We start from the raw sequence: 12,286 nt of genomic DNA, 5'->3' as shown, positions 1-12,286 counted from the left end.
GATTATTTCATACAACAACAACCAATGACAACTAAAAAAGAGAAAAGAGAAGAAAATAAATGCAAAGCCACCTGCAGACCTTCTTGTTGACGTTGGTTTGACAACCGGAAGTGCAGCACTTTTAGTAAAATTAAAGACGAAAACAGGATCCGGAAACTCTACATAATTAAATGAAGTGTCGATATTAGCGGACCAGACATCTTTAAGGCGGAATCCGTCATCGATCAAAGGTATATGGCCGTAGACGAAACGTCCAAACGCTTTACAGTGTTGCGGACATTCACTAAAAGTAACACACGCTGAGTGGCAAGTTAAGACTTCTTGGCTACGGTGTGTTTGATACAAGGGCGATTTGACACGCAGGGATTATTGGGAAAATGTGAATTTCAAAGTACCTGCATTGATGGTAGTAAATGGCCTTGTCTGGGGTGAACTTTTATGGTTAAAAAAAATATAATTTTTTAATTCGTATTTCTGAAAAAGGTTTACACCAGCTTACGCACTGTATTTAATAATTTATTGTCATGTTGGTAATATATATTATATATATAGATAGAATATATATATATGTGTGTGTGTGTGTGTGTGTGTGTGTGTGTGTTAACATATACATATATATAAGTGATGAAATTACATTTCAATGGCGTTTTTTTTTTTTTTTTTTTAATTTACGTAATGTGCTATTACACTTAAGTGGAAAAATATTTTTATTCCCAGTATGTGTTTTCCCCTTCAGTGAAAAAATCTATTATGTTTGGATTTTTTTTTTTTCGCTCAAGTGAAAAAAAAAGTTAGAACTAAAAAAAATCCAAACGAAAATGAATTACCTTTAGTAACGTAATTCATTTACCCGATGTGGCCGAGAATGTAAAAAATATAACTGACGTTCGTTTGAAATTATCAGACAAATACAAATCACTATTTTTTCTTCTTCTTCTTCTTCAAATATGAGCCTTATGCACTTCTCCATTGTAGCTAATGTCGGCGTTATAAACTGTACAAAAAACGCAACAGAAATAAAACTCAGAAGTTGGGGCCGATGTTAGAAACTGTAAAACATAACAGAATTAGGGGCCGATGTTAGAAACTGTCAAACGTAACAGAATTAGGGGCCGATGTTAGAAACTGTCAAACATAACAGAATTAGGGGCCGATGTTAGAAACTGTCAAATAGAACAGAATTTGGGGCCGATGTTAGAAACTGTCAAACATAACAGAATTTGGGGCCGATGTTAGAAACTGTAAAACATAACAGAATTCGGGGCCGATGTTAGAAACTGTCAAATATAACAGAATTAGAGGCCGATGTTAGAAACTGTCAAACATAACAGAATTAGGGGCCGATTTTAGCAACTGTCAATCATAACAGGAGGTTGGGGGTGAAGAAATCATCTGATTTAGTCAGGGACGTATGATAAAGACACTCCAAACAAGTAAAACTGCGAGTAGATCTAGAATTTGGGGGGAAATTGAAGAGTACAATTGATTATTACCGCAGCAATTCAAATTTAAACTTTAACGATTGAAAACTCTTGATCAATGATTCGAATCGGACGGGATCTACATCTACCGTTAACTATATCTTAAAGTAACCAATTACACTTGGGAAAATGTGACAATGCTTCTGTCCAATACAAATACATAGTACAGAGCAAATCTCGAATTCATTGAACTCGTACATTTTATTTTTCGTTAAGATTCATGACTTACATTTATAAATAGCAGTCAATAAGTCAATGCTGTTATGTTATCCATTTGCTTGGTTGTTGCAACATCAATCCATATTCTTAATTTTCAAGCAACAAGTCTGTGATTTGTTTTGCAAATCAAATATAATGATATACAATGTACTAAATGCGATACTAGCACGCCAACATAATTAAATATCTTCTTTTGACCAAGTCTTGAAAGTCAACTCTGTCGAGTAAAATCGGGATTGTATAATAGAGTGATTTGTGAGTGTGTTAGACTTTTCCAAGTTGTATAACATGCTGGAATGCGTATTTGTATCTTTTTTGATATCTGATTATTATGATTGTCTCGAAACGTGCTAATCAATATATATATTGATATTTCCTGTAAGATGATTGTATTCTGGAATATATTCAATTGAAATATTGTATCAATTAGAGTAAATTAGCGTTGCTGTGTTTATATACCAGTTTTTCTCCAAAAGTTTCCCATTAATCTTTTCAAAAGAAACAGTAGTTGAAATCTCAATTTCAAGTTTATCACGCTAACTTTTCACGGAGACAAATACTTTCTGTTTACTTTAGATTTTTTAAAGAACAAAACGCTTGTCTGAGCTATTCACAACTGAAATATCACCCTATATTGAAGAAAGTAATTTGTAAAATTCGCGGCACTAAAAATCTCAATAATATTCCGTTTGTCATTTTTATGATTCGTCATTTCAATTCATTAGTATTATTTTGTTACGAACAGAGATTCACTGTTCGACAAATTGACTCTGTGAGGCCGCTCACTGCAAAGACCTGATAGGACGGATGGGGAGCGGGGGATAGAAAAAGGTCTACTGTCGAGGTGTGAAAGTTAACTGCCTTGGGGCGTATACCGATTCTTACCTATGTCCAGTACACAGGTGACGAGCCAAGTGGTACGTGGGCCATTTTAGGGTGGTGTTGACAAACGTCTGAATTATGGGCTGTACACAGATGATGGCAATATTGTAAGAAAATAATTGCTTTTTATAAGAGAGAGACAGGCGTTCATGGTAAGAGATATAATTAGCCATGGTAGATAATGAATTACCAGTTTAAAAGATCAAACAAACAAAGCAAATGGACAACGAAGCACTTAGCCGTGACTTGTAAGTTATCACTTCCGTACATCTTTTTTTTTCTAAAAATCTAATCGAATTTCGATCATATCTATTATTGTATATACGGACGTCTCGTCCTACCTCTAGAGAATTTACAAAAGTATCTGAAAGCATTCTGAACCCATATAAACGAAATCAAGAATGAATGTCTCTGTTAAAATCATGGCTACATCGTACATTTCTCGTTAAGATTATTGTACATGTAAGTATCAACGTCAACATAGCATATACATTTTACGCTTCTTCAATAATGCTTGCGTGATTCGTCATTGTTTTCTTTTCTGTAAGTGAATCGGTCAGTATATATTCACACCAATGGTTACAAATGACAGCCGTAAACTGTACATATGCCTTTGAAATTACATTGTATTTATACCAACGGAATTTATAGAGCAATAAGCTTATAGATAAATAAATGAAAAAAATTATAAATAAAAAAATTGAAATTATTAACACAGCACAAAAAAAGGTATTATTGATTTTCCATAATATATTTTATAATTACATTCGGTTTCTACATATAAACCGCCCGATTCTTCCCGATCTTGTGAAAAAGATTTCGGTCTTGCGCAACACATGACGTTAATCGAAAAAAAAAAAACAATATTTTTTTAAAGGTATTAGTCAATATGAAACTAACAACCAACATGTATTTTAATTTAGCCCTTTAAAGCATAAATATTAGCCCTTTAAAGCATAAATATTAATTTCTTGTAAAAACAAAACATTTCCACTAAAAGCAGTGTAATGCCCGAATTCTACAAATAAACCGTCTGATTCTGTCCGATCCTGTAAATCGTCTTTCGGTCTTGTACGACACAGTAAGATAGGTGAAAAAGAAACCCACAATATCATTTTTGGTCAACATGAAACTATATTTTTTTTATTCATGGTACGTTAAAGACCAAAAATGATTACACAAAAAATATTTAGTACCCAAAATCTACATACAACAAACCTGATTCTGCCCGATCCCGTAAATCGTCTTTCGGTCTTGCGCGGCACAGTACTTTATGCGAAAAAATACAACATTTTGCCATTTTTTTTGTCGATATGAAAATATTTTGACTATGGTCGTTTAAAAGCATAATAATTACTCTAATATTAACAAAATGCCCAAATTCTACATAGAAACCGCCCGATCCTGTAAATCGTCTTTCGGTCTTGCGCGACCAAAACTGATCTGAGTGGGTTTTTAAATTCTTATTCATTTTTCTTCAACGCTGTTCATAATGTTTGAGAAATGATGGTATTAATGCAATTAATTAAAATCATTAAAACGGCGCTATTTTAAAGCGATTCTATCCGATCCTGTAAATCGTCGCCCGATTCTGGCCGATCCTGTAAATCGTCTAACCCCCCATATGAAGGGAAATAACTCTCTATAGTGTAAATTTTAAATGCCTAGTATCTAACTTTCATAATCTTACAATTTACTCTTCTGGATAGATTTTTATCAAGAAAAGTTATGTCTCAAACGAACCAAACATAAAGAGATAAATTAAGATAGTTCCCAATTTCCAGAAACATCAATAAGGTCTTTATATGTGATGAGTTACTCAACCGGCTAGCTAAATTATTTCGGTATATTTTTGTCTCAACCGGAAATGCATAAGGTAGAATAAAATAATAGCCTGTGAAAGAAAAAAATCCGGAAATGCTGAATGATTTTTTTCTGAAAATATGACAACAAATTAACTTTTGTTATCAATTAAAGATGGATTGTTTAGATCACATGTAACTTTACAGGTTCGAACAAAATTCAACATTTTCAAAGATAATATTTTTTTTTGTAATAAAGCGGATCAAGTATCTTTAAAGGGAATTTTCGATATCGATAATCACAATGTTCCTCGGTTTTACTGACGTGTAAATCAAGACACATGTTGAATGACAAGTTGAATATATAAGTAAGTGACAACTGTATTTGATATTCGATACCGACACTGATACAGAAACTGTCTTGTGGATATGAACGCCAAAGTATATACGGACTGCAATCTGTGGTAGGTAAAGTGTTCACCGAGAACATAACAAATGTGTGTTACATGAGGAAACATTGTCGTGTTGGTCGCTAAGCGTATTTAATATACTACCAAAAACTTAACAGTTTTTAATTAATGTTTAAGAAAGAAAGGTTAAATCAGCATTTGAGCTCATGTAGCCGTTCATGTTTTATTTTCCTATATTCTTCAAAACGTAGTTCCCTCTTTGTATTTTAAGGGCCCTTGTCCGTAGATTTGTTACGAGAACAAAAACAAAAAAAATATTTAGAACGTTACTATAAAGCTTCTAACTGACAAATAATGGAATTAATATTATAGTGATATCATTATTTGCTTGTTTGTTTTACCCAGATATTTATATGTTGACAGCCACCAAAACCACCAGTATGAGCACTAACGCTATCACCACTTCTGTATTTTCATTTTGTGTGTCGAAATAAGATATTCTTTTAAATCGTGTTCCTCCTGCAAGAACGATTGCATTTTGCTAAAATCTGATCTGAGGCATCCTTGGGTGAAAGGGGCTCAAGTTAAATGTTGGGTCTTCACCATCTATAACAGGAGAAGTGTGGCCTATGCAGGGAAATAGATCTTAAAATTATTCTTCTCTGAATTCTTTCTTTATTTGGTCTTAAGCACACTTGGATGGAGGGAAATCAAATTTGCAGTGGGTCTTAGCCCTCTTGGGTGTGAGAGGTGGGGCCATTAGGAGAAACAAAATAATATTTTAAATACCTCTTCTGCTGAAGGAGTGCACCATTTCTTTCCCTGTTTGTTCTGAATTACCCTTACTTATTCTTTTGGAATAAAAGGATGCTGCAACCTTTCCTTGAGAGATGGGTAATATAAACTTTGAGTCTCAGCCATTTAAGGTGGTAATAGAGGCCTGTCAGTGGAAATAGAGCAAATTCTTTTGAATACTCCTTCTGGTAGAATGACAGGATTTCATCTTTAGGTTTGATTTGAAGAATTTTATGTTAAGGGAACTCAATTATTCATTAATGAAGTAAGGGTCAGACTCTTTGAGGCCACATGGAAGAGATCAAGAAAATGACAAGCTGGGTAGTCAGTCTTCTTCTTTTATGGTGAAGTTAATTTTGACCAAGTTTAGTCTGAAACATCATAGGATTGAGGGATTTAATTTTGTATAAATCAAAGTTCTGTCTGCCTGGGAAAAATATTTAAAATAATTCCCCCAATGTCTGACCCCCCATTCCTGGGGAATAAAATTCTTCCGCTTATATCAAGCAATGGTGTCCAAACCAAACCAGGTGAACAATACATGCACCATAAACCTCTTGTTTTTTTTATTGTAAATCAAATATAATAATTATTTTTGAAAACTATTGTGAAATAGGGGTAGTGTAAAACACTTGTAATTATCATTGACTCTTTAAAAAGTTGTGACTTGAACTAAAGATTATGGTATAAGTTTAACATACATACAAATAGTTCATGGCAGAAGTTCTTTTTCCTGAAAGTATTTGAAATGTGAATAGAAGTTAACCATATATAATTTGACATTACTTCTCAAGCACAGAAATGGAACAAAAGATTTGTATGATTTACTCTGGTATAATAATTGTCTCATGGAGGAAAAATGAGAGGAAATATTTGAATTTGAGCTAAAGAAAAAGAAGGAAGCAAATATATAAAATTCTACTTACAATCAGAAGAAATACAATGTTACTTTTGGCTTTAATCTAGAATTGATCATTATATTTAGCTTATAACTTTATATAGATACCTGTTAGTATTGCTGATGGTATGAACGAATGCATTATGGGTTTGTGTCACTTGGAATATCAGGAATCTCGCTCGACAAGACTCTTGTTGTCTGCACACCTACAAATGCTGTGATCAAACATCTGCTTCACTTAAGCAAAGATATTAGACATGACTTAATGAGTGGGAACAGAGACCTTTCTTGCATGAAAGATGGATAGTTTTCACTTTAGATAATCTTTTATCTGTGATGTGATTTTAAGTTCAATTTGTTTGAAGGTCTGCTTCAGTCTGCACTGCAAATCAGTAAAAATTATTTTGGGAATCAGAATTTATCTAGTCTGTGGAAGTCTTTATTTCACTAGACTAAGATATATATCAAATTGTACACCAAATGTAGATTATAAAACTACCCATGGTTTGAAAACATCAGACTATGTAACATTAGCAGGTCATTGCTGAATCAGGACAATATTCACAAGACATTTCAAACATTTTCACGTAAAGTATCTGTAATCATTTATCATATGTCTCAGACAAATTTTTGATAATTATTTCAAAATGTGATTAGAACAAGGTGTAGCAGAACAATGAGCTACTTTTGATAGGTTAAAGAACCATTACTGTTATAAACTAGAAGCCAAAGCTGCCAGTGGTAGCTTCAAGAATTACAAATAAGAGGTATAATAAAGATGTTATGAAAAATGTATATCATTACTAATATAAAATGTTTAGTTATTACTGTACGTGTTTTATACTCCATGTTTCAGCAAAAGAAAAATTTTAATTTAAATGATAAGAATGTTGTTACAGACCTTGTTTTGACCCTTTCGGCCATGTTTTAGCTGGTCATGGCTTCATATTTCACTCTTGAGACTTTCTGAGAGGTTGGCAATACTGGTTTGGGAAAAAATGTGTTAAATGGTTGTGAGCAAATGCATTATGGGGTTGTGAAGAAGCACATTTTTCTTTATTTTTTTTTTATGAAATTTAAGTTTCTGTTAGATGCATCGTGAATTCCAGTTCATTAAAGAAAAAGATCTTTTATTCATCATTAGTTTGTAAAATAAAGATGATGTAGATGATTTAGTAAATCTGATCTTAAACTATATATACCTATATGAGGCAAGATGTTTACAAATTAATTTATCAATTCCAGCATTAAATAATTGGACTTGCATACCACTGTGAAAATTTAACCACTGTGAAGGTCAAAATTATCTTTTGAACTCTTAAGACTCTAAAATGAATGAAAGACATGCAAAATATTATTGGAAACTGCATACTATATTCATTCTATGAAGTGTCAAAGGGGCCTAAAAAATCTGATATTGGAGAAGGACTCAATAGAAGTATTTTTGAATTAGAATCATTCATGACATAGGCTACACTTTTTCATTGAGACTGGTAGTAAAATCACTATTGTAAAGTTGTAACTACTGGTGACCAGTTAGTATTCTTCTATTGTTGGGGGACCAGACTCGAAAACCTTGATTATGCATAATTGTGAGTACCAAAACTGACCAGAATGTTGTATGAGGAATCTACAGATGGGGAAGAGGTGCCTATAGCAACAGTGGCACTTCATGGGTCAAATACGGTCACTTAAATGTAAAGTTGTAGTCTTGCTAGAGTCCCTATCTTTACCTATTATTTAGATAAATAACTTTCACACAATTTCCTTTCATTTGTGTATGGAGCTCTTTTAAAAATCATCACAATGACAATGATGAACCATTTTATTTTTCCTTACGATTTTCAGTACTGACAATCAGAAAATCAAAATTGCTGACAGGTAGCCATCTTGTATTTTCACAATAAAAGTTGTTATTGCTATTTCTTAAGAAATACTAGACGGATCTTTCTCATACATCATATCTAGCTGACCCATACTCCCTTTTGATTTGAGGAAAAACAAAGATGGCAGACAGGCAACCATCTTCAATTTGACTGTTAAAGATTACTATTGCTATTTCTTTTGATGGATTTTCAAATAATATATATATATAAAATCAAAAACAGTTGAAAGAAGAGAAAAGAACAGAACAGATTCAAAATTTAAAAAAGAAATGAAGATATCAAAAAATGATGGGCATCAAGATCTGTTTGGGGTCTCTTCTTCAAATTTGAAGGAAAAGAGAACAAAAAAAGAAATCTTAACTTTAGCAAAACTATTCATATTTGCTTGTTTGCAATCAAGAGACATCATACAATGGTAAGTCAGTTAGATGTAGGAATTCTTTCTTTTCTATGTAAGGAAACACGGATTATGGCCATCTCAATGAGAGTCCTTTCATATTAAATGACAGTAAATTTTCACAAAAATGGTGAGATATATATCTTCCATGTATCAAGCAAGCACTGCAATATTTATGGTAACAGAATTTTGTGTGATAACTGGTGCTGCTGAATGTTGTACGTTTCTGATGTGGTTTTGATGGGATATGAACCTTCTGAAGCCACAGCTGGTGTATTAATATTTTTTCCTGTAGTGTATAGATTGGAATTGAATGTTCTGTTTTGTTTATATGTTTCAGATTCAACGATAAAACCAAACAAGCGAAGAAATAATTTCTATAATGGCGTCTGACCAAAGTTACAACAAAATCGTGTATAAAGTCCACAGTCTCATAGAGAAAGGAGATTTGGTGAAACTTCGAAAGTTGTTGTGGGATAAACCTTTGAAGGAAAAGAAAGTTATTGTTAATGAAAAATTTAAGAACAAGACAGCCCTTTTTCATGCTTGTTTTCGTGGGGAAATTGACATAGTTCGTTTCCTTCTTGAGAACTGCATGCCTGACTTGGAAGCTACCGGTACACATGTTGTAGAAGAGGATGAAAGTTCTGAACATATTGTGCCCCCAATATGGAGTGCTGCAATTTCTGGTCGGTTGGATATAGCAAAAGCTTTGATTGAAAATGGAGCAAATGTACATGGGTGTTCAGATACCAAGTCGACAGCAGTGAGGGCAGCTTGTTACAGTAACAATGTGGATATGGTGAAATACCTTGTGGAGCATGGAGCTGACGTCAATATCCCAAACAAAAATGGTGCAACATGTTTAATGAATGCAATAGAATGCAAGGAGCTTTGTGAATTCCTTATCCAGTCTGGTGCTAAAGTCAATGCACAAGAGAGTGGGAGAGATAAACTGACTGCATTACACTATGCAGTGAACTACCAAAAGCTTGATACTATCAAAGTCTTACTGAAGCATGGTGCTGATGTGAATTTAAAAACAGTTGATGGCATATCATCTGTGCTGTTGGCCGCCCTTCTTAATCTGAAAGTCATCACTCACTTTTTCATCGACAGTGAAGATCTTCCTATTCCCATTGTTGATAAGATTAATGCTATAGAACTTTTAGGTGCAAAATCCATAGACTATTCTCAATATACTGAGGCCATAGAGTGGTGGACCAAGGGCATAGAGATGAGGGAACTCCATCAAATATCCAAACAATTACCAGATCACAGGGATTTGTATGGGGATGCCAAAGAACCAGAAACTATGAAGGAACTGATTGATATGGAAATTACATCCGTAAATATGTATTTGATGGCAGCTCTGGTTAAGGAAAGGATACTGGGACCTCTGAGCCAGGATTCTCTTCTTGGTGCTATCCAGTATGGCTGGGAACTTCGTGGAACAAACAGATTTCGGCTGGCACTGGAGATAATTTCCTACTGCTACAATGGATACATGATAAAGGAGTGGTATTTGCTAGACAATTGCCTTATTGCTATATCCCAAGTCCTGAATCTGACAGCACTGATACTGAAAGAGGAGAAAGATGCCAAAACAGATGAACACTTTACAAATATGTCACGCTTCTTACATACATTGGTGGAACATGTGATGAAAGCAACGCCAATGTTGAAGGAAAAATCTGCTTTCCGGGATGAGAAACGTAACTATCAACAATTAATGTTGCTGGTTTTGGATTGTGTTTCTCTTTTGATATACATGGCACCGGATGAGAACAGCCTTGAAAGTATTAGTTTTGAAATAAAGAGGATTCTGAGATACGATCCTCGAGGTTTACAAAAACAGACATTGCTTCATATGGCAGTTGACACATCAACATCGAAGAGATTGTATGATTCTGTGGGGCTGGTTGCATTTCGAGATGATTTTGCTTTAGTTAGGACTCTGCTAGAATGTGGAGCTCAGATAAACTCTGTGGATGTAGACCACAACTCACCTTTGTACTGTCACATCAAGGTCATCGGAAAGCAAGGTGTGATGTATGACCAGAGCATCCTAAACCTGCTTCTAGAGCATGGTGCCCATGTAGACATGAACAACAAAGCTGGTGAGACACCCCTCGATGTTGCTAAACAAAACTTTGTCACTCTGCATGAGGTGAAGCATACAAAACTCCAGTGCTTGGCAGCTAATGTTATCAACAAATTTAACATTCCTTTCAAATTTGAAATACCAATCAATCTTATAAGATTCGTTGAGTTGCACGGAACACAATCAAATATCAGATAAGATCGTTTATCATGATTCATTGCTAGTTAGGTTTGTACCCTCTCTATGTCGTGGATATTATAGCCCCAATAGTAAGGGGATATGTAATCAATTTGTGAGCCCGTCCCTTAGTGCAACATAAGATAACTTTGTGTACAAGATTTCTCATGAACATATTTACAGATTTAGTTAATATTCACATCATAACATCACCTCACCATGGTCTACACTTGAATAGGGTTTGGAGGTCATTGGTTAAACTTTAAGGTCAAAGATTGGCCTTGCTCACATTTAAAATAAAAAGGTTCTGTAAAAGACATTTCATCAACCAATGAACATATTAAATCCATGTTCACAACTTAGTATCACCCCCACCAAAATAAAACATGATTAGATTTTAGTGATCATTGGTCAAGGTCGAAGGTCACCCTTGAGCATTTATCAAATTAAATACCTTATGTACTATATATGTCATGAACCCTTTAAAAGTTTTACTTTATATTCTCACCATAGCTCCACTCCACCAAGATCAACACCTGATTTGATGATATTGGCCATTCGTATAGGTTTTAGGCCAAAGGTCACCTTTCACCACTTTCGAAATAGAAAGCAGTACAAGATATCTGATGAACCCTTTAACAGTTTTAATTCACATTCACACCTTAGCATCACACTATGTATCTCTACATCAGATTAGTGTGGTTATCACTCAAGGTCAAACTGAAAGGTCACTGTTGATCAGTTTGAAATAAACTTTGTGTACAACATATCTCCCATGCACCCCTTGATATCAGTATCAGGGTATATTTATGTGAGCACCTGGTCATTTTTTGTCAGCTGCCATTTCAGTGGCTCAGATTACCCTTTGATTGATTCAAGATACAAACCAATCACTAGTCAAATGCACGTTGTTATAGATGCAGGAAAATCCACGGGAATCAGAGACTTAATTTTACCGCTGTCAATTGGATAAACGATATCTCACACTATATTTTCCACAGTTGTCGGCACTTTTAACACACAAAGAAGCACACAATTTCTTGATGGCATAAATTTCAAACGAAAAATGGTACCTATGAAAAGGGTAGGTGTGATGTCCTGAAAAGGGTTCGGACAAATACTGTTTGATAGTTATAAAAAGTGCTTGCGAGTCAGCAGATGTGACGAAATGTTGATCGTATAAAAACTAGTGCCAATGAGTTATGAATGATACATTGATATATTTTTCTTCATAT

At 34.3% G+C, this 12,286-nt stretch overlaps 1 protein-coding gene across 1 annotated transcript; it reads left to right on the top strand.

Moving 5' to 3' along the window:
- Nucleotides 1-9,152: 9,152 nt before the first annotated feature.
- On the top strand, nucleotides 9,153-11,072 carry LOC132544277 (protein fem-1 homolog CG6966-like). The gene has a single exon (XM_060207852.1). It carries the CDS (start codon nucleotides 9,153-9,155, stop codon nucleotides 11,070-11,072), a length of 1,920 nt encoding a protein of 639 aa, XP_060063835.1.
- The last annotated feature ends 1,214 nt before the right edge of the window (nucleotides 11,073-12,286 follow it).

The sequence above is a fragment of the Ylistrum balloti genome, unplaced genomic scaffold (assembly GCF_031769215.1).
Source record: "Ylistrum balloti isolate Yb309-2 unplaced genomic scaffold, AGI_CSIRO_Ybal_v1 Utg369788, whole genome shotgun sequence".
In the NCBI taxonomy this organism is placed as follows: domain Eukaryota; kingdom Metazoa; phylum Mollusca; class Bivalvia; order Pectinida; family Pectinidae; genus Ylistrum; species Ylistrum balloti.
Note: the sequence above shows the minus strand (reverse complement) of the source record. Positions and strands in the feature narration are given on the sequence as shown.